This window comes from Nanorana parkeri, unplaced genomic scaffold (assembly GCF_000935625.1).
Source record: "Nanorana parkeri isolate BGI_ZX_2015 unplaced genomic scaffold, ASM93562v1 scaffold44, whole genome shotgun sequence".
In the NCBI taxonomy this organism is placed as follows: Eukaryota; Metazoa; Chordata; class Amphibia; order Anura; family Dicroglossidae; genus Nanorana; species Nanorana parkeri.
The window spans coordinates 2,428,197-2,452,548 of NW_017306312.1; the positions used below are offsets into that span (position 1 = coordinate 2,428,197).

Consider the following 24,352-nt stretch of genomic DNA (forward strand, 5'->3'; position numbering starts at 1 on the left):
CACACCCCCCCCCCCCCCTATACAAACAAGTACCCACCATCAACATGAGCTAACCTGCCCCCCAAGAGAAAGGAGGCCCAACAACACCCAACAATCAATTTATTTCCAAACCATAGCATAGCATACCATTTCCAGTATACCAAACCATCTGCTGGAAATTCAACAGATTTGTGAATGGAATGGTAGTTGAAGAGGGGGATCTGTGACAAAGCAAAGTACAAACAGAAAAGTACAAACAGGCTCCAACAGAAGCAGCAAATTCTTGACTCATGGCGCATACAGTACTTGTTAAGGGGCGGTGAATCTAAATTTATTCACTGGGTCATTGCCGTGGCACTAGTATGTGGCACATGAGTCAGGGACTAACTGCATTCGGATCCTCATCACACAAGTGTATTCCCTCATAACAAGCTCTCTTTAATCTCATAGTGAAAAGAAAAACATAATTCCTAAGTGGAGATAACGATTTATTGAAATGTTGAGAGATAAAAGACATACCTGTTTCATCAAACTTAACTCTTGTGCATGGATCTGTGGATGTGATATCACAGTAGAACAAACCACCTGACACATTGGCTTTCTGAGAAGCGAAGGCTTTTGTTCGAGGTGCACCAACCAACAATCTGTAAACAAGAGAGATCAGATTTAGATTTCTGGCAAATAGTCATTCTACAAGTACACATCGACACAAAGATTGACTGTTATCAAAGGACCAGTACGTATTAATACTTCAAAAGTAAGTGCAGACATGTCAAGGCAGAGGGGGCATTTTCTTTATTAAAATACGTCAATGCATTTTTAAATCTCTATACCTCTATGTTGGCATTCAGAAGGGGAAAACACTATAAGCTAATCAGCACAGTTCTTTAAATCAAACAAATAAAGCTGTCTGATTAAATGAGAGAGCACAGAGATGGCCTAAGCAGTAAACTGCTGCTCCCTCACTTTCCAATCATAGCTTTGACCAAGATGTATTGCTTTGACTGCTACGGGTAAAAGTAAATACAGATTGCCTTGAAAATCACTGACCATTGGATGTCCATTTCACGTGACAAGAGACTCATCCAAATATCCAAACAGTTGTTGCCGAATAGCGTTCAATGTGGATGGCCACCTTTAAGGTACCCATAGCCATAGTATGACAGTAACTCAATTGGGACGCTTTGGGCCTGATCAATTAAAGATCTCATATTTATGTATTCCCACGGCATTGACAGATGAGATCTTAATGGGGAAAACAGCCCATGAGCAGGCCGCCCTTCAAGATAATCTAACGTCTTCACGCGAGATGCTCTAGTAACTTCTGATCACTCCATCATCCCCTCCCACAAAAACACAAAGCTGAGCCAAGCATTCATGTCAATGAAAGAACAAGCTGAGATTCATCTTTGTACACATGACTGCCAACTTGTGTCTATGGCTGTCCTTAGGATATAACCTTATGAAGCTTTCTGTAATGTACATCAATTTGGGCTTTAGCTTCCAAATACCTCATTTTGTGGAGTCAGTCCCTTTCTTATTGAAGTACGCTTGTAGCTTTTGAAAGCAAATACATGTAATAAGATGAGGAAACAAGCATCATTGTACAATCTTCCCCACCCTAGGCCAAATGCTCAAATGGCATTTCATAGGACCATTACGCTTTATACACAGGATAACTACAGGTACTTTTACATACATTTCCGAATATGAAAAGGTGTCATTTACTTTAACTTCCTATGACATACAGAGTTAACACTGAAAACGTGTAAAAGCCATACTGATATTAAGTCGGGTAAAAAAATAACATTGTCACCATGACCTTCAAACTTTTGAACAGATATTATATTCCTTCTCTCTGAGCAGAAAGTGGTTTATTGCTGGTAAGGTCACTGTTTCTAATCTTCAGTAATTGAATATGAGAGAGATACAATAAACTTGCAGAGACTTAGTCTCCCCATTGACAGATGTGATGAGTGTAGACACGAAGGCCTATTCACAGTCACAGCCCAGTGTTGATGGCTGAAACTAATCCAGTTAAGTGATGGCGCATTTCATTGCCTAAATGAATAGATCTTTTACTGGTTACTTCGGTATTGACCTAGTACTTCTGAAACCAACTAAACTGAAATTCATTTAGAAGCTAACTTATTTGAGGCACTCTTTCTTAAAGTGACATTAAAGGCATCCTCCCAATGCTAATGTAAGGACTTACCTTAAATGATGCCTCTTAATCCGATCATCTTCTTCTTTCCTATAGTTTTCAGGAGTCCCTCCAGCGCTGGTGTTGTTCTCCGATCATGTGCTGACTCCTTTGTCTTAACTGGCACTTCCAGTCCCACGGAGTCTGTGCGGGTGAACGCTGCTGAATTTACTTACCTTGTGTCTCTCTTCGTTTCCCGGCCGAAGATCTGAACTGCGCATGCACCCGCCCCAAGATCCTTTGCGGACGCCCGAGAATTTTCAGATGTTGGTACGGGAGCGCACGACGGAGACACAGGTATGTTTAAACCCTTTGAAAAAGTTTTTTTTTGTTTTTCCTTTATCGTTTTGCATATATCTACTGCTTGGCAGTTTTTGGAAACAGTCAGAGCATTCGATAGTCCTTCTTCACCAACATCTAATACCCGTTGCTTATCAGGTGCTTCCTCTATTACCTCCTTAAAGTGATGTAAAGTCAAGTAGGTTTTGAAGCCATTTGAAATGCTGATTAAATCACTTACAATGGATGTTTGAAAGTTTTATCTTCCTGCAGAATCAGCTGGTCCCCTGAGTACTGATATCCTGTTTTAGGGTGGCTGCTTTCCCTAGTAGGATCCTATGAATCCACCCTTGTGCGTGCTAGTAAGCTGTGTGTGTGATGGACAGCTGCTGGAGACTGTGCTGTTCCTTGTCATCTTGTAACAGACAGGAAGTTCAAGGAAGCTGAGCTGAGAGCTGGAGCCGGCTGTTTGAAAACATGATGACTAAGTGCTTGGTCAAAAATATAACGAAAAACGTTGCTGGACAATGCATATTTGTTTGATCTGGATTCATTTTTTTTTTAAGTTTGAGAGTTTAAAAAAGAACAACAAAGGCACCTTTAGAAATGTTCAGTAATAACAATCTACAAACATACTTCTAGATAATTGCCGGCTTTTTATTCTTTGCATACCTTGTTTTTCTTTTCCTCCCCATTCTTCTCACAGTGGCCATTTTTACTAAGGGCAGATGAATCCATCTCCCTTTACTTCCGGTAATTCTGGCACATGTGACTAAGACATGTGACCATGTACATCATCTCAGGGGAGAAAAATGCCTTTCCCTGAGATCTCGTGAGACTTTGCAGTTTACAGATGAGATTTCCCAGCAATGCACTGTAATGTAACCTTCCCAGAAAGCATATCTTAGGCATGGGCTACATCACGAATGCCCAAGAGGACCAGGAAGTTGAAAAACAGTAATTGTAAGTAAAAGAAAATGTTTATTTAACTAATAAATGTAAGATAAGTTCATATCAGCATGCAAAACTGAACACTGATGTGATTTTTAGTGATAGGGGTGAAGGTTTGCTTTAATACTACCTTAAGAAAAAAAATGAGTTAATTGAATACAATTCCCAGGGTGATTTGCCTGACGTTTCCTTGCTTATACTTTATATTCTAGTGGTTAGTATTATGGAGATGACCAGAACCACCGGTGATGAGGTGAAGCGGCGAAAACAGTACGGTCTACTGGTGGGTGTCCTAGTATAGCTGTGTAATTAGCGTAAGGAGCCATTGAGTGAGACGCTAACTTAGAGGCCCACTTAAAGACATCATGGCCCAGCTGTGCTTTCTCTTTTTTGAGTAACTTTCCCAAGGGTCATTGCCTAAAATCTCTGTCAATACTGCAAATGCTGAATATGTCACATTCCAGAACTTAAGTGGAAAGTAAAGACTTTGCTATTTTAACTGCTGAATGACAGGGGGCAGGAATTTGCAAAAGGTGGGTCAAGGCTTAATTCCAACAAGGACACAAGTCAAGGCCCCCTTTTATTACACAGTTGCGTGTAAAACCTAATTTGGGAAAAACATATAGTGCTGCAGACCTTACCATATTTGCATGTCTCTTTATCTTCTAAGGCTGTGGCTGCTCTCAATTCCTCTGCTTAAAATTCCCCCTTCACTGGTTTCCTTCTTCGGTGGCTCCATCCCCTTACAGGGTCCTATGGGGCCTCTTTATGCCATGGAAAGTTAGCCACCCCCCTCCTGCTCCTGCCTCCGCCAAGCCAATGATTGACACCTGCTGGAGCCTCTGCTGTCCCTACTAAACTGTCCATGTGAAGGGTACAGGGCGCACACTCCCCTACCCGGAAGTTCACAGAAGTGGTGCTGTGGACCTAGACCCATCAGCTTCATGTGAATTCTGTAGCATAACGCAACACAGAAGCCGCATGCAATAAAATATCAACTAACCTAATATCAGCTTTTATTAGTCTGCCTGCTTGTTCTAAGCTGCTTAAATGGTATTTATGTTGGGTTGATACAGATTACTGTATACCACTGCTGGTTATGATTTTAGTACATTAAAGCTGAACTCTATTCAAGCCGCACAATTTTATTATATCTCAGGGTCTGTTTTAGCCGCTAGAAGATTTGTAATGCTGTCTAGTCAGTCTTGTGATCCAAGCTTACATGGCACCCTATAAAGTGAACCTGTTTCTGCCTTTTATGGACATAGAATAGGTTCACTTTTACAAAAAATAAATGAAAATATAATAGTAGAATACATTGGTGTTTCTTTTACATCTACCTGAAGTTCAGTTTTATCCAACTGTCAATTATACAATCTGAGCCAGAAACAAGTGTTGACACAAGTACTTTCCAAATGTCCCATTGTTTGGATATGGCACTTAGCAGAAAAAAAATAAAGTCTCATAAAGTTTTTAGCCTATAACAGTTTCTATGAAGAGAAGCACTAAAATGCCATGGCAGGAGACCTACGCTTGACTGGGGCTGTTCGGATTGGTACCTTTACTGACCCAAGTGGTCATGTGACCTATGTCAGACAACTTTGGGTATACAAAAACTACAGCACAATGGTGTATCACATCTGTCTTTTGCTCTTTTTAGATATGAATATGTACTATGGATGCACCGATACTGTTTTTTTGGTATAGAGTACGAGTACTGATATCTGGGCCGTGTGCCCAGATTATCAGGTAGTTGGGCGGCAGATCATGACCCATCGCCCGGCTTCCTAATTGCCTGTGAAGCCGGTGTTCTAGCAAAAGAACATCGGCTTCACTTGCCGAGGCTGCCTGGCTTCCGGACCAATCAGGAAGCTGGGCTGCGAGTAATGAGGTGCCATCCAGCTTCCTGATTTGTCAGGAGGCCAGGCTGCCTAGCAACAAGTGAAGCCAGCTTCCTAGCCAATCAGGAAGCCGGGCAGAATGTCATGACCCGCCTCCTGGCTTCCTGATTGGCTAGGAAGCCAGCTTCAATTGTTCCTAGAAAGACTGGCTTCCTGACCAATCAGAAAGCCGGGAGGCGGGTCATTACATGCCGCCCGACTTCCTGATTGGAAAGGAAGCCGGCTCCATGCTCCCTCGGCACTTGCGGTTAGAGGGCAATCTCCCTGCCCTATTTAGCTGCATTCGATCGCTACGGAACGCATCAAAACGTATCGGACTGCATTGGAACACCCCTGAAATCCCATCTAAAGCAAAAAAGCCAAAAAAATGCATCAATCACAGTAAAATCGCAGTTCTGATGCAGTTCTGGTGTGAACCAGCCTATAACTTCTTTTATACAGCGGAGTTTGGGCAAGCAAGCAATTAAAAATGTAGAAGTCACATTAAAAATGACTGCAATCATAACCCAAAATACCTGATGATTAAAAAACCTTATACTTTCCCTTTAATGTACACTTCTTGTTTCTGCTCTTATAATTCTTTTTCGGAACGTGTGTGAACTTACTGTACATTATGTAGAGTTAAGCAAATGGTTTCTTAGATATTAGTGGGGAACGCACTATTTCAATGTACACTATCACTGTCTGGGAAAAGCACGGAGGGGAACAAGTGAATCAGCAACTTTGTGTTATTATTGTGAAAACTCCCATTCCCAAGCAAATTTTATTAGGCTGGGAAACAAAACATCACGGGCCTACCAAAATAACACTGTGCTGCCTCGCCACTAATTGTGTCCCTTTCCCATGCGGAAACATTTCATTGTTGTATCCTCAGCTGTAAGCGAACACTGTAACAGTCTTATAGTGTGCTGGAACATTGTACTCTAAACACCTCTACTAATGACTCTGTATAAACTAATCATTATATCCTCCAAAAGTCCAAAAGAGCATGCAATCTAAATTCTAATATTTGGTAACCTCTTATAGAAGACTTCTAATCAGTGCAGTTCTTTATAACCGATCCAGGGATTATTATTATTATTATTATACAGGATTTATATAGCGCCAATAGTTTGCGCAGCGCTTTACAATATAAGGAGGACATTACAATCACAATACAATTCAAGACAAGATGGTAAGGAGGGCCCTGCCCGTGAGGGCTTACAATCTAAAAATGTGCAATGGGTAACAGTTCACTGGTGCTACGTATCTATAGTATGATTGTTGCATGTTCAAAGGTAGGCTGCCACACCATATACTTCCAGAATTCTGTATATGAGGTCTGGTGTTGTATTCTGGAATATGGGAGGTGGGCATTTGAAAGGTGCTTAAAGCAAAACTGTGGGCAATTTTTCTCAACTACCCCTACACCGCAAGGGTTAAGTGCTTGTTTTTTTCTAGGTGTCTAGATAAGAAAAAAACAAACAGTTATACTCACCTGATACTCAGAGCTGGCTGGTTCTTAGACCAGTCCCTGGAGCCTCTCTCCCCCTCCGCTGCAGTGGTCTAAGGTCCCTCTGTATAGGACGTGATGACGCTGAGCGACATACCATCGGCTGCATTGGTGGAGGGGACAGGCTTCAAGGATCAGAATAGCAGCCGGCTGGCTCCGAGGGTGAGTATAACTTTTTTTCAGCACCTAATGCAATCATTTTTAATCTGCCCGAAAACATGCCTTGTGAAAGAAGACTGAATTCTTACTTTTGTCACTGGGAAACTGACACTTTCAGGAGGGTCAATCTCTTGGGTCCCTGTTCTATTCTAAAGAGCATTAAGCGCTGAATTTTGGGCACAAAAAATATCATTTCAATAGGTTTCCCTGCTACCCACAAATGATATAAATCCACTTTGTGCAGACCAACTGCTTTTGCAAACTTAGAAATTATCAGATAAAAGTAGTAGTGACATCATCATTGTGTTGCACATAGGGGTCTATTCACAAAGCTGCCGAGGGCAGCCGAGTGAATGACCGATCAGAAGTGAAGTGAGCCGAACACTGTTCGGCTATTCACTTCAGGCTGGTACGGATGATAACCCCGCCCACTAAAGTTGCCTGCAGAAAACTACAGGAGGGGGCAGATATAAGACTAGTCACCCTACACAAAGAGAGATATCAGCAGTGACTGGTCTTTATGACAGGAAGTTCATATACAAAGGTAAAGCTTTTACACTGGATTACTGCACAAATCTGGAAGAAATACACAAAGCTTCAAGTAAGAATACACATGGCTTTTGTATTTAGACAATATTTGCTTATCCCGGAGTTCAGCTTCACATTACAGAATTACACAATGCTGTATTCTGTATCATCACCAGAGCGAGAAGATAAGGTTTCATAAGCTCTCCCAGTGGTGGAACACAAACTCTACAAAGTGCATACATCCCAGCTGCTGTCTCGGCATGCAAGGTGTCAGCTTACATGAAAACAAGGTACTGACTGCTTTCACCCCTGCAAGTGATTTATAAACCTGGGGAAAGCAAGAGATAAGTGATGGAAGGTTGAGACTTGCCAAAAGTGGAAAAGAATTTGGACTCGAACTCTGATTTAGACCACTGTCAAAAAAGGGTGGGGAAGGTAAACTGACAAATGAAATGTAATTTCAAGGAACAAGAAGGTGATGCATAAAGTGTGTTTGTTTAGTTCATGGCAAGCAATTAGCTTCTGACTGTCCAGGTTCCTGCTGCTGCAATTCATATATGCGTCGGTATGGCGGGTGGGCCTTAATGTTATTCACTGCATATATGCATCAGCCAGCTCTGCTGTTCCGTGCTGAAAGTGAGATCACTGGCATGCTCCAAGCACAGTGACCGAGCCACCGCAAGCTCCCGGCCACTTGCACCTGTGGAATGCACAGCGCTGCATTTGAATGCACTCCTTGCTTCCCCCACTTTGTGAGTCACTGGCCTAGAACAAGCATGCAACCATTAAAGTGCATGTACCAGATCCGGGACTCACCAAGTGATAAAGAAAGGACAGCCCCAAAGCATGTATCTTTAAAGACAAGTCCACAAGGGCTGATATTTTTATCCTAACAGGTTTGTGTTTTTTTAAGAACCATGCATGACCCCGAGCTGCATTTCAGGCCCCATTCACACCTGGGCAGCGCGCCGTGCGTATTAGGCTGTACGGAAACACGCGGAGCCGCTCTATACAGAGAATACAATGCCCTTTAATGTGCATCGTTCAGGGTATTGCGAATACCCCCGCAGCCTCCGAAATAGTACAAGCACGATAATCCGGCGAATTCCGCACCTTTGCAGCTAGTTAAAAGCCACAAACGAGCGCCATCTGTGCGGATTGTAAAATATTAACGTTTTCGTCCAGCATGGTCTTCCACGCGGAAAACATGCGGGAAACGCAAACGGTACATGTGAATGGCCTAAAGGGTGCTGCAGAAGAAATGTGCATTGTCATTATGTAACAATATCTTGACTTCCTGTACATACAAGGCTTTGTTTTCCCTATGGGCAGACACTGGCATCCACTCTCATCATTGCGATATCCTGTATGAAAATTCCCATCGAACTATATATGTTCAATTTCTGCCTCTGTGTGGGCTACACAGCTGCCAAACATTTGAAAACTAATAAAAAATTATTGCAAACGAAAATTCCCACTGGACAGCACATAGCGTTATAAAGCCTTTTGTATACTTTGGGGACTAGTAACACCAGAGATATAAGGCACAAAATGACTCATACAAAATTACGTTACCATTTCCCAGAATACTGACAATCGGCTTACACCTTCATTTTGGATGGCTGCATCAGTGTCCTTGTTACAATATATACCTATCAGATATTAGATTTAAAAGGGTTACTGTAGTCAAACATATTGTACTGTATTCTGGTAACTGTATGTTGTTAATAGCTGCAATAATAGAGTTCAGTGAATTAATTCTTTATTTTACAGGAGTTTATTTTATCTTTTTCTCAACATTTACATGCAGGACAAGCTGTCCAGCAACAATATAATTCATATGGATTAAAGCTAAACTCTGGTAATATTTTTTTTTTGAATGACATTTGCTGCGGCCCCTTCCTATACTACAAGGGTTAAATGCTCGTTAGGTCTAGGGGTAGAGGAATAAGGAGTAATACTTACCTCTATCTGTGTGATTGGTCCCATGCAGCCTTTTCTATAAGGTGCTCCTGGACAGTGGCCGCACACTGAGGTCAAGTACAATGCAGGGCCAGGTAACTATTACAGTTTATTACTCTAACCCCAATGCAAAAACAAGCATTTAACATCGCCCCACGAGCAGACATGCCCCACTGCAACTATAATTTTTTAAAGTATGTTCAGTTTTACACTTTTCCAAAAGAAAATAAAAACAGTGTTTTGTAACTGCTGGAGTTCGGTTTTGTTTGTCACTTTCTTAAAAGTCCATTTAAAATTGCGTGTCAATGTAAGCTTACCCTGTCCACAGGGTGACCCTTCCAGTAGATCCATTATTTTTTTCATTGTGCCCACGATCTCCATTGCTACCTCAGAAGGGGCAGCTGTATGTTTGTACACTGGAGTGGGGCTTGTGTATTAAAAGTGTGCCGACATGAACATTTTGTGTTGCCTGTAGCAACCAACCAGCTCATAACTTTCATTCCTATAGTCCATAGTTTGAAAAATGGCTTGAAAATCAGAGCAAAGTTAGAGGTTTGCTTGGTAGCCCGTACCCTCCACTACTAACACTTGCCATGTTTGCCTCTTAGAGGTCTGTGAAATACACAGTTCTCCCAGATTATGGGGGTCTATGGGACTTTCTCCACTTCCTCCGCTAAGGCTGTGCCAATTGCCAGGCCTACACTCTATCCTATGGCTGCAAGGGAGAACACTTAGCCCTGTGTAAATGTCTAAGACACAACTTGTTCTTGGTGCTCTGGCGAGTGAACAGGGCAGCGGAGAAGGTGAGAAAGTTATGTATCGGCAGCAGATGATGGGCTATTTACTTTGCCTGTATAGACAAAATACAGGTCCACTTTAAAGTTTCTTCTGACAAATAAGAATTTATTTTGCCACCGGCCTGACACACTGCGCCATGGTTGTATATATGCCGTGCATTTTCCTGTGATGTGCTCTCATGTGTTATAAACACAAGCATGCTCAGGCTACAACCCTGGCCTAGTGTAACGTCCGTACCTGCCGCGAGCCAGATGCGTTCCAGCGTGGAACGCATCGGCCGCGTCACGCAGGCCGCTTTCCGCCCAGAGGGGGAGCTTCCATGCTCTCCAGCGTGGAACGCGGAAGTGACGTCACGGACGTTTCACTTCCGCGTTCGCGGACTATAAAAGGACCCTGTGAACGCTATGGAAGCGTTCACTATTGTGCTGGATGCCCTGCACCTGCTACAGAGACTCTTGGGACCTCCTAACTACCTCACACCTGTCTGCACCTGAAACCGCAAGTATTGGAACTAGAGGGGGAATTGGTTCTTTGCATGTCAGAACTGTCTCATATTCCATACTCCCTATCAAAGGATCCAATACTGTTTGTAGGAAAGAATTGCTGGCTTGTTTAAATGTTGATATCACTTGTGCCTATATCACCACCTGGATTAAGACTGTTAACCACGCATTGTACCTAACTTTGAGTATACGGATCTGTTAGTTAGGAGGTAAATAACCAATACAAAGTCTATACCTTCCTTATACAATTGTGGCAAATGATGCAAGAACCCCTCATTCTCCATTGAGATTGAGAGAGACGCCTGGGGTTCAAGCCTGATTGCCATACCCAGCTTCCAATCCTCTTACCGAGTCCGCAGCTGTGATCCATTTCCCTGTCCTTGCAACCAGGTGCCTAACACCTAGAGGTTTACATTCATTCAGGATTACACATGGGCAGTGACAGGCAGATTCAAACTTGCATCTTCTCATCCTAATGCTACGTACAATATATTGTGGAACATTTTACAGAACAAGATACTGAGATCAGAGACGAGGATGATAGAACTTCTGAGCACATACGCAGAAGTAACATCATTGGTGGCTGTCCAGCAGCTGAGCCCCATTCACACATGAGCATTTTGTAGCTCATATGCCCATGCGCTACAATGCTTAGCCCCATTGTTGTTGATGGCCCCTGTTCACATCTGAGCATTCCGCGCTTGCAGGAGAACATCTGTAGCATGAAAATATATATGAGCTTCTTTTGGGGCAGAGTCGTGACTGAACCAAAGGGCTCCCGCAACCGAAGCTTGCCAAAGGATCAGCCGGCTGGATCCTTCGGCAGCTTTGTGAATAGAACCCTAGGCGTTTGCTGAATGGCCAATGTGCCGAGCGAGTGACCTGCTTTGTTTTACCAGCAGAGGGGAAGCTGCTTGGTACGGCAGCAGTACAGGACCTGAAAGACCACTAAAGCACTGTAGTAGTTGTAGCTAATACAGTGTTTTACAGGATTCCCGTGACCCTGCCAGGGATAATTTATATATGCTTACATTGTGCCAGGCAGGACCAATGTAAGTATATATAGGTTTTTAGAGCTGGAATTCGGCTTGAAGTCTTTAAGTTTGTGCATTACCCTGCATAGAAAAATGCACCTGGTGGAAACAAGCTTTAATGTAAGCTGTCCATCAATGCACAACGATGAGTACCAATAAGATGAATGGAATTAGAGGTTAGTTCTCTATTAACTAATAATTATTAACCCTGCTTGTTATCTGTTTCTCTAAAATTTGGTTTTCATCTTTCGGATGGAATAAAATTGCCGGTCCCGTGTATCTATGACGTTTTTTCATTAGCCTGAGTAGCAGCTGCCGGTGATTCTACATTTCTCAGATTACAAGCACCAGTAGTGTGAGAGCACAGGCCACTATCTCCAGAACTATAGAACAGATGGCCATGTATGTGACAGCGCTGTGTGAAATGGAAAGCTCACCAGGCGTTATGGCTCACAGTGATTTGAAACTTCTTGAGAAGAGACGAGGTACAGATGGACATTCAATCTGCTTATGGGGCCCATTTACATGTTTTCCCTCTAGGGACGTGGGCATCACTGCAACGCATATTACAACATACGTTGCAGTGCTGTTCATTTTGAATGCACACCAATACACTAAGGCAACACACAGCAATGGACCATAGTTATTTGCATAACATTGCATTACAAAATGTGTGGTATGTCCCATTTTCAATACGTTTTGATGCATTGGCAGCCCATTCATTTCAGAAGGCTGCCTTAACACAACGCACAATAGCACATGTTAATCGTCACTACAAGCACCCTTTCCCGGTAACTGGGATATCCGGTAAGGAGTACAACAAGACTTCCATAAATTCATAGCACGTGTTAACACACAGTAAAACATTTTAATGGGCCTTAGAGGTACAATCCAAAAAAATAAGTTAAGAAGCTCCTCACACCAGATTTAACCCTGCTAAATAAGTTTGCATATGGTTTCTTTATTTGTGATAAGCATGTATATAGTGCCTCTACTTTCCTGTTACAACAGGTATGCAGGGTGTCTAAATATTGCCATGTCATACAACAGGCACCAGAGTTGTACCAAGCACACTCTGTAACCAGCACTCAGTAACAGACATGGTCTGACATGCCCCCTCTTGTCCTCTGCACTACAAACTTGTACAAGGACACTTGTGGCTGTAAAGCTGGGTACACACAGATAGCTGACAATTTACCAACATGTCCCTACGACAAAGTCTATCTTTTGACCCCTCATGGATTGAATTTTGTCCGATTCCTACTGAATCAACCGGAATTCGATTAATGTGCCCCCATCTGTACTTGGCTATGCACACATAAGTGGGAGAGCAACAAGTGCGTTTTGACTGAAAAATATTTTTCTTGAGGCATTTCCAAGCACAAATCAGTTACAAATCATAACATGCAAGGACATGCTAGTTATTAAGGAAAAAAGGTGTGATGGGTGAGTAACAGTTACAGGTATTTATTGCCTCTCAAAGACTTTGCAATGCATTCTGTCATATTGATATAATTATATTTTAATACCTCAAGAATTTTTTCATGCAATCTTTTTACTGGCAAGTCAAATCTAATATATTGTGGCTGCACTCATTTCTCCATTGTATCTATGAAAGGAGCAAGGGTTGTCATGTAGGCCTTTGTTCATCCCCATTACATGGTAGTTGACGGGATTAGTACTTGACACAAGAAAGATACTATTGTTTCCCCCTTTCATATCAGGGTCTCCGCATTTCACATCAGAGTTTCTCCTTCAGTGTTTCTCCTTCAGAGTTTCTCCTTCCCACTCAATGTCACCTGGTGACGTTGAATGGGAAGCTGGGCGGCGAGTCAGTACACTCCACCAGGCTTCCTTAATGGAAGTTCCAGTGTTCAATATCGGCAAGTACCAAAAAAGAAATATCTGTGCACCCCTAGAAGACACCCTAGGGTGCCACAGCTTCTGGATTTAGAAAGGCTGTCTTAGGAGTTGTAAGCCGCAATATATTACTTTTTTGGGGTAGGAGGGTGAGGGTAGATACACTTTAACCTTGTTTCAGGGAACTATACAGTGTATGGTAATAAAATCTGGGCAAAAGTACATGAATTATATTAACCCTTTCGCTGCCAAGGACGTATGGCATACGGACCTACAAAAGTGCTTCCAGCTGGCCAGGTCAGTATGCCATACGGACCTGGCATTTACAGTTCTACTATAAGCTGATGGTCGCTTTAGCGACCATCAGCTTATAGTATAACTGTTCAGCAGACTGTCCCCTTTAAATTAATAGCTGTCATCAGCGGCTCAATGGCTTGGCCAGCTGATTTTGAAAAATGTTCCGGAGGGCTTGGCAGCGAAAGGGTTAATAGCTGTCTTTAAACAATAGACAAGAACTTGCCCGCCACACAAGTACATACAATGTCACATCCCATAAATGGTGGCATTTTCCACACAAAAAAAATCACAACTATGTAAAATCAGCAAAGCAATACCAGTCCATTTGTGGGCAAAGAAAATGACGTATGGTGCGTAACAAAAACAAATCAGAGGAAGAAAGGAGGACAAACATGACACACACACAAGATAATACCTAGTACTATCTCCTATAAAAACATTCCAGACCACAGACAAAACACGCTTGGTCTATATAAACTGTTATCTATGACTGTTACTTTCCAGCACATGTTTCAAGTGCTCTGCAACAAAAGAAATCAATGAATTAAAACTAAGTCTATTTCATGTGCATCTATAATTATTCATCAGGTATTGTCACAGTATTTAAAGGCAAACTTAACTTCAGGCATCGGAAAAATTTAGGGCTGCAACAACTAATCGACATAATCGATTATTGAAAAAGTTGTCAACTTTTTCAATAATCGATTAATCGGCTTCCGATCAGTTGGCCCTGTTCATGGCTCCACACACTAAGTCCTTGCAGTGGGGCTACCCGCGCCCTGGAAGGGTTAAGTGCTCGTTTTGGTCTAGGAATAAAAGTCGTATAGTTATCCGATATTTGATCCTACAAGATGTACCGATACTGATACTAGTATCGGTGCTGATGCGGAGTATTTGGGCGAGTACTCGTACTCAAAACAAATGCTCCGATGCCTAGCCCTATACCTGAGCTTCCGGTGTCAGGAAGCCTGGCAGCGAGTCATTACATGCTGCTTGGTTTCCTGATTGGCCAGAAAGGTGGCTTCATGCTGGTGACGTGGGAGCATGGAGACGGCTTCACAGCTAATCAGGAAGCCAGGTGGCGAGTCTTTACACGCCGCCTGGCTTGCTTAATGGGACTTCCGGTGTCGGTATTCGGTATCGGCGAGTACCGGGAAAAAAAAATACCGATCCTCGCACTCGGTATCGGTATCGTAACGGTGCATCCCTAAAAAAAATTATACCAATTCTTTCCAGTTCCAGTTTTAAATTCAACGTGATATTAACATTTGATTTTGGAATGAATGGAGATTTCAAAATGAAAAAACACATTCACTGTTACATTTTTGTTCATTCCATCCCGCTGCTTCAATTTATTTCATCACTACAGTCAAAAACAATCATCAATTTGACCCCGTTAACTATCAGAAAATTAAACGAACATTTCATAAATGAACAAAATTGTACTGGGGTATTGCCAATTCAAGGAACGCGGCACATCGCCAGTCTTTATACCACATAATAATCAATGACACCTCTAAGCATCCAAGCCATAACACAAATACAGAACGCAAGGTGGAGCACATATCATTATTGTAAAGTTCCGTCTATGTCAATGCTGTCACCTGAGTTTTATGTGTAATGTAAGTACAACATCCTTTATATGATCTCTGAGGAATTCTCGACTTACAATCGTCATTAAAGATGCAGCAGAGAAGGGTGACCAATTGATCATGGTAAACCGGGACATCAATAATGCTGTGCAATCCATCACATGCTTTGCATAATTAAAGAGATTTAAATAACAGAACCTAATTGACATTTTGTTACTTAAAGTCTTGATTTTTTCCCTGACAACCCTAAAGAGGAACTCCAGGATGTGCAAAAATGAACCCTTGCAGTGGGGTTAACTGCTTGTTTTGGTCTTGGGGACGGATTAAAGAAGATATACTTACTGGATCCAGTAGAGAGGTGAGCACTGAATGCAGCAGGACAGAGGATAAGGCCTCATTCACACGAGAAAAAGCCGACATGTACAGCTCCGTGCTGCGTGCACAACCATATCGGGCAGCTCCCAGGAAGGACAGGTGCTGTGTGTGATTAGTACGCAGCCCTTGTCCTTCTCTATGGAAGTACGTGGCCGTACGCTGCCCTTTGCTCACCGCCCTGCACGTCAGTGCGGGTGTCCATACTTGTACACTGACAGGATGGATCCTGTCTACTTCCAAGGTGGGGCACCCGCACCCGTACGGACCTGCACTTGGGGTGAGCGTAGGGCGGCGACAGGGGCTGCATACTAATCACATGCAGCACCTGATAATCAGCTTTCTCTATTCCTTTTTTAATTACCCCCCAATTCATGTTATCCTTGAAATAGCTGAAATTTAAGCACTGACATCAGCAGAGCCCTTAAAGCTAAATACAAGAGCCATGTGTAGTCTGACTTGAGTCTTGGTGTCCTTTGTGTATTTCTTCCAAACGTGCGGTTATTCTTCTCTTTGCCTGTGTGCAGGAGCTTCCTGTACTAAAGACCAGTCACTGCTGGTCTCTCTCCTTGTGCAGTGTGACTGGTCTTGTCTCCGCCCCTCCTGTAGTTTTCTGTAGGCAGCCTGTAGTGGGAGGGCTCTGCCGGGCCACTCCCACAGCTCTGCTCTATGCTCAGGATCTGTGCAACACAATCATGATGTCACTGCTACTTTACAAGGGAAAAACTAGGTTGCCAAAAGCATTTGGTGCACACAATGTGGACTTGTTTTCTCGGTGGCCATTGAGGAATATATATAAATTAAAATGTTAGTGCCTGGAGTCCACCTTTAACATATACATCCACCTTTTTATACTAAATATACAACAATGACACTTTATACACAGCACAGTGAACATCGAGCTTATCACATCATAACCAGCCCCAGTATAGTGTCCCTATCACATTCACACACTTAGGAGGAAGCCAATTAACCTACCAGCATGTTACGGGCTGTAGATAGAAGCCTACATAAACAAAGTAGGCGCACTCATGTACATAGTGTCCTTGGTAGGAATTGACCGCAATCCCCTAGCACTGTAAAAGAAGTGTGCTTACGACTTAAAGTGACATTAAAGTCAAAGACTTTTTTTTCCCTCCCCCCCAATGTTAATTCAAGCACTCACCTTAAATGATGTCTCTTAATCCGATCTTCTTTCTTGTCATTTTCATCTGTCCCTCCAGCGCTGCGGTGGGTCTCCGATCCAGCGCTGACTCCTCTGTACTTGCTGGCACACGGTGTCTGCATGCGGGTGCACACGTCCATATACTTACCTTGTGTCTCTCCTCGTCTCCCGGCCGAAAATGTGAACTGTGCATGTGCCCGCCCCAAGATGATTTGCGGCCGACCGAGAATTTTCACATTTTCGGATGGGAGTGCGCGGGGAAGACACAGGTAAGTTTTTTTTTTACACTTGCATATATCTACATGCTAGCAGTAGATATATGCAAACAAAAACGGAGGGTTTAATAACCCTTTAAGTATTGTACTGCGAATCCATCTTTTTACCTGCTTCATACTTGCTTCATTAGCCTCTGTCCCTGGACATCAAGCTGAAATATATATGTGGGAACTGTTTTACCTGCCAAAAGATTGGTAGTTATGTTCAGCCAATCTTGTGATCCAGGCACCCCTGTCTGACCACGCAGCCAGGTCCTTTATCTCAAATGAAACAGCACAACGTGGCCAAGACCCCCCAACTTGCTGCTTGGACAGTGCAGAAGTAGCAGCAACGTCATTACTCGCCTCGTTCCTCCTTTCATCATATGTGGAGCAAATGCAGCAAATGTGCAGGCAGCAAAACCTGATTGCCTCATAGTGCTACCACTTGCTCTCCCAGTCTGAGTGCTGCTATACTGGGAATTACAAAGGCCTGGTATCAAGACAAAAGTTGCATTTAAAAACACATTTCATTATTTTTAATAAATATATAAATTAATATTTTTTTTACCTGCCCAGAATTCATATTTAATATCCATATTATGACTGGTCTCTATGTTATGTTTTTCAGGTCTTGCTCAGATTTCACATTTTACTAACTATTATAAGTGATTTGCACATATACATAGCGCCCGTTAGACGCGGCCAATAAGTCTTGGGAATGTGCAGTCAGGTAAGTTACGTGGTGATTTCTCATTGGTTGCTCTGGATTGCTACGCTTTTCACATTCTTACTGCTCTTTATTCTGCCTTACTGAATTTATATCCCTATGTACAGAGCAAATTAGCCATTGGTATCAGCCCAGCAAGATTGCAACTGACAACTGTGCATAGTAAACCAATGCGGCTCACAGTAACACCGGGAGACATACAAGATACTGTAAGTTGGCCATACACTGCGCATTTTTTCTCGTTCAGCCCAGTGGTGTCCCTAGCATTTTTGCTGCACGGGGCTGGCAGTGCACGCTGCCCGCTTTAGGCTCTGCAGATACAGATCCCAGAGCTCTTTGCAACGTGGGACGCTCTAACCGGCGTCCCGCACTGCTCCTGGCAACTAGTGATGTCACTGGTTGCCAGGAGCTGGGCAGGACATCAGCCAGGTTTCTAAAAGCTGGGGGGATGTGTATGACCCTTACACATCTCTCCGTCCGGATCTTAGCAACTTGGGGTGCTCTGGCCGGAAAGGGGGCGGCAAGTACACTGCAAACATTGTGCAGCAGAGTGGCCATGTCACATTGCCTGCTGCAATCCCCGCCCCCCAAAAACCCACCACCACGTGACCCAAAGAGATGCTGCCTGATGCAACAGCGTCAGGCTGCCTCATCAAAGGGACGCCCTGGTTAAACCCCACGTGTTCAAGAAAAAGCCCTTGTTTGCCTCAGGCACAGATGGGGGAATTTTTTGACAGCCGGGGTCCTACAGCTATCAGAATACCTGAACAGAGAATGCAGACGATTTTTGGCCTGGCTCCTTCAACAAAAGTAAATCAAAAAAATAAAAATTGACTTTTGTTCAACAGAGGGGTGTTGGCGAAGCCACCCATAGCTAACATTTTGCACGAGTCAGCAGGACTCAACCGAAATTGAAGCAGTGTATGGGCAGATTTACTCTTTGCTTTGTATTATTAGCTAAGAACTCAAATATCTTCAGGCAAGCAGCAATTTGCTGTAACATCAATCTATTTCATGGCTAAAATACACTATATTCGGTTTCACAGATATGCAAAGTACACTGAAAGTAAAAGCAATGCATTTTCTATACATCCCGTTCGCTGGAATGTGTGCCAGACGTGTGCAGACAAGAACAGAGACACTGACATTTATATGAAGGCCAGACAATATTTATCTTGTCTTTCTCTTTATGTAACCATGCCTGGCTGTTAAAAGCCTCCTTATCAGCATCAATGTGCCAGTGATCTGCTAACCAAATTTGCCTGTTGCCGTGGCAACGCGCTCTCTGCCCAAAGAGACATAGCGTCAGTCATATATTATAATGCCTTATGTGGAACTTCCCAGCCGACCACGTGTACAAAATGTGAAATTAATTCTGCAGTGTAGTTCTGAAATAAAATAGGATTATGTGGCTTGCAAAGGTCTCAGTGCAGAAATATAAAACTAAATTAGTAATCATGCAATTTGCTGGCAAGGCCAAAGCGATAACATATGAATGGTGTTAAAGGAAAATGTTCATAATGATCAAAGCAATCAACTAGAGTTCAAAATATAACCCAGTTGGTTGTCATGGCCTTTAAGAACACTCATTAGGTACTTTCAAGCATGAGGGTCAAGGTTACCTTAATTTGCCCAAAACAGGTTAGATCTCCTTGTACAGAAGAGAGCAAATACTCACCTATTCTGCTGCCTGCACTGCTGAGCGTTGCTCCTTTAAAAAGGAATCCCCCCATGAACTCTTCTGAGAAGCTGGCACTTTCAGGAGTGTCAATCGACCGTGACCCCCCACAATGCTCAGTGGTTCCTCCCACCATCCTTCCCATCACTACAGGCCACAGTAATGACGTGGAGGTAGATGGGAGAAACCACTGTGTGCTACAGGGAAACGGATTTTGACACTCTCAGAAGTGCTGGTTTCCCAGAAGCCTTCAGATGAGAATCCCTTTTCAATAGAGCAATGTTCAGGTATAGGTGAAGAAATACTCTTATTTTGCAAGAACACCTTTTTGGGGGAATTTATTTTGCAACATCTTAAAAAGATTGAAGCATGAACTCGAAATAGCTTATACTGTCATTAATCATTTCACACTTTTTCTATAGAGCTATTAGCTTCAGTTTGTGTCAGTGTGCTTTTGTTCGCGGATTTTACATTCCCGTACAAGACTATGGAGATGCAAAATCTGCTTGAAGCAGTTCAAATGCAGATCAGAAGGAGGTCAACTGCAGATCACATGCACCTGTCAGTGAATTCTGAATGATCTCAGGAGCATCTCAAACTGATGCCATCCACACAAGCCCAACACAAGATACACACTAGGAATCTTCCAGTACCGACTTGCTTTTCAGGTAGAGATGTCATGTGGCCAAAGCATCAAAGGAAGTTGATGCTGGAGGATCCAAAAGCCTACCTTTCACCATGCTCAGCAATAACTGCAGCACCACGGTACACTTCCTTTAGTCCACAGAAATCTGTCCTTAGCATGAAAGGGCCACTTGGCTGTAGTTGCCCCCCTCCCGGGTCAACATTCCCAGTCCTCCCATGATTATGGCAATACAGAAAACCCACCTTTCACTATGCTCACCAATAACTGCGGCACAACCGGTACACTTTCTTTAGTCCATGGAAATCTGTCCCTAGCATGAAAGGGCCACTTGGCTATAGTTGCCCCCAGGGGTCAACATTCCCAGTGCTCCACTGAATATGGACTTACAAAAGCTTAATACCAAAGTCCCAAAAGTGAACCTGTTATAACAGATACATGTAGGCTGCCACTGCTGACATCTTTTTCTGGAAATGATGGTTGCCTGGATGTAATGCCATTAAAACCTATTTTAAAACTTTATTTACAAGTATGCTGATCGGGTGTTCTGACTTCAATTGTTGCATGCTTGTTGCAAGGCGGCAGGTATTGGAGCTTGAAAATGGCGAGCAACTGGCATTTAAAGGCATGCGTCAACAATGGCAACCTAAATATCTTTCAGTAAAGGATATCTAACAGGAGGATACTGCACGGTGTGCTTCCTTCCGCCGGCTCCTATGTCCTGTAGAGACATAAAAGATGGCGAGAGGAAATAAAGCGTGTGGCAGGAGAGGAAGTATTCGCACACACGGAATTGTGGAATAACTTCAGCAGCATTCTAAAACATGGACTACCAGAAAAGAAGGTGACAGGGTCTCTTTAACCATCTCAGGAACAGGTCTCCCTGCAGGAAAGTATTAACATTTTCCATTGAGCAACCTGCTAACTCAGGGAGCAAATACGATGCTACTATGTATAATATTATACAAGACACTCATATAATGAAACCACAATCCCAGCTTTTGGGAACAGCGGATCAATAAAGCGTAAAGCAAGCAAATAAACAGATTATTGTCCTCTTCCTATATAATAAATCACTAAGCATTACGGAGTTCAGAAATATTTCCCCACCCATCAAAACGTTAGAGCGCCCATAAGTCACTCAACCATGTCAGATGGAATGTGAGATCTAAAAGGAAGAAATTTACAGCAGGATTGTGCTGAGTGGGGAGTGGAGCCTTTCATTTCACCCTGAGAGATTCATTACCCTCAGTGCTACCTTCTCCAGTACTCATGTGAGTGGATAGAATGGGATCAATACTTCTAAAAACTCATTTTCTTTTTTCAAACAAGTAGAAATAAACATGTCTTTATTGCTTGCAAGCTAAAAGAAATAGGACACAAAGCTAAAGCTGGCATCCACCTGGCAGCTAAATACAGAGATGGCATACACTTAGAGAAGCTGTTTTACTTGCTAAAGGATTTTTTATTCAGTGCAGATGGCTTTGTGATCCAGGCACCCCTGCCAGACGGCACAGCCATCCTGCAGATTGAACTATGAAGTCACTCTGCTCTTGCTGGCCCTATCTCTGTACCTGAGTGTTAATGTGCAGAGAGGATTACAGGAGGCTGATATAAGGACTTTTACCACTTTTGTGTGACCCCGCAACCCTGTGACTGATCACATTTATATCCCTTTGTTACTTAGACTTGCCATAGACGGCTCAAATTTCTGTAGATGAATACTAATTCGGCTGAAATTTGAGCCGTGGGTGGCCCTGCAAACACCATCTGGCTCAACAAAAGAAGATTTGAAGAACAACTTGTGGTAAAAATGTTTTTAACACTTGCAGGCAGGCTACTCCCACACGGCAAGGGTTAAGTGCTTGTTTGTGCTTATGGCCTTCAGTGTCCTCATGTTCTATACACTGTGTATATAGAACATGATGAATCAGTGACCTTAGATGGCTGCAGCGGAGTGGGAGAGAGGCTCCAGGGACCGGTCTAAGAGCCGGCCGGCTTGTAGGATTGGATGAGTATAACTTTTTTATTTTTGCACCTAGGCAAAAATGAGCACATAACCCTTGCAGTTCGGGGTAGCCTCACTGCAGGGTTTAAAAACCTTTTTACCTGGAGCTGTTCTTTAAAAATCAACTGAGTCGGGTGGAAAATTCTCGGCTGAACAGTGACTGCATCCTATAAGATGTAGTCACTGTTCAGCAACATCACTATACTCAGGCAGCTGCAGGTTCCACGGCTGCTGAATACAATAGACAGCAATGGAGATTTCGCTATCCATGATGTTTAGCCGGCTGAAGAAGAGAAAATCAAGCCGTCTATGGGTGGCTTGAGACTGCGATCAGTTGGGATGTGCGGTTTTTACGCGTGTTCTTCCATTGCCCACAACGCCCATGCAAATGTGCATAGCGCACATAAATGCGCAAATAACCGCATGCAGGTAACGCGCGTACAAACGCGCAAATACTGTGCCGCCTAGGTGTGAACCCAGCCTTAAGGCCCCATTCACACTGAGCGGTTTATCGGGCGGATTTCCGCGCCCTCTGTGTACTAAGTCCAATGCATGTCAATGGAGCTGTTCCCATTTACAGCTCCATGTCGCTTGTAGCTCGTTGCTGTCACGGATGTCGCGCGATTGTACTCAGCCCAATATAAAAATTTGCGCAATGCCGCGTGGTAAAATGCGCAAATGACAATCGCGTGACAAACGCGCGATTTGCAATATTGCAAGTGTGAATGGGGCCTAATAGGGTATAAAAGGTGGAATTTGACTTTTCATTCCTCAACTGTATATGAATGAGAAGCTTGGACAACGTAACAATGTAACCTCTCAAAGTTGTTGCCTAGCTCAGGATTTAATGACTTTCCATCATGTTGCTGTTTTTCATATTTCTACACATACCAAACACACCAAAATAAACACACATGGTGCAGGGACTCACAAACAGCTCATATCTCCTATTCAAAAAAAGAATAATACGTTTTGTTATGATACTCTATTTCAAAAACATCTATGCTATAATGTCTTGCATAATAAATGTAAGGGTTAGAGGTTGTGAAATCTCCCTCGGGTGTCCAATAAACCAAAGCTAGAAGCACTGATCGCCCACATAGACAAATCAGATTGTTGATTGGTTCTATATATTGTGACAAAAAGGACTTTTGTCAACAGTTATATAGATTGTAACCTGGCAAAGTCCCTTGTATTAATATACACTGCAGCAGATATAAAGAGATTAGAAGGCAACAAAACATTACTGACACTATGGAGTTAATTTCTGAAAGTGCAGTTTACATGACACTTGTCCCTATAGATGGCGCTGACGAGTACAGGAATTTCCTATACTCATCAGCGCCATCTAGTGCTAGTGCTGTGCAAACAGCATCCACCTCTACGGCGAGTGGAACTTTTATAAATGAACCCCGATCTTATTTAGAGCAAAATAATCAACAAATGTATTATAAAATATTCTGAAATCTTTCTTCAATAATCTGCAAGATAGTTATTTCTTTAGTTAAATGTAAGGTTTCAGTGTTAGGATTGTACACAGAGGTTTGAGATATGTTTGATATACAGTTGATGTCATTTCAAAATGTAGCTAAACCCAAGAACAAAAATGTAATATGGTGTATCAGCATTGTGTTAACTGCATATGTTTTGTTTTATTCTCACCTGGTGATCCTGCCAGTAACACACTTTCTATGGTGGCAATGCTTACTCACTGTACAGTACCTATGGAGCAGCCGGGTTGTCACCCTAGGCTTCTCCTCACCTCATCTCCACAACATAGGGGGGCTTTCTGTAGTCTTCGGAAGAAAACTGGGCAGGAAACAGGAAGTTAGGAGTTCACTAAAATTTTGGTTGAAGGGAAGAAGAATCCAACAATTAAGATAAATGGGGGAGGGTGGGATGGGACCTTGTTTCATGTTAAAGGTTGTATCTCGCTGCACTCCTTACCGGATCAATAAATGTCC

General features: G+C 42.9%; 1 protein-coding gene across 1 annotated transcript in view; it reads right to left on the reverse strand.

Annotated features, from left to right (window-relative positions):
- Positions 1-24,352, reverse strand: part of ITGA6 (integrin subunit alpha 6) — a 78,758-nt gene that overhangs the window by 42,147 nt on the left and 12,259 nt on the right. The window contains exon 2 of the mRNA XM_018572535.1: positions 499-623. Within this exon, the coding sequence (XP_018428037.1) occupies positions 499-623 (125 nt within the window). The remainder of the gene's footprint in view (positions 1-498; positions 624-24,352) is intronic.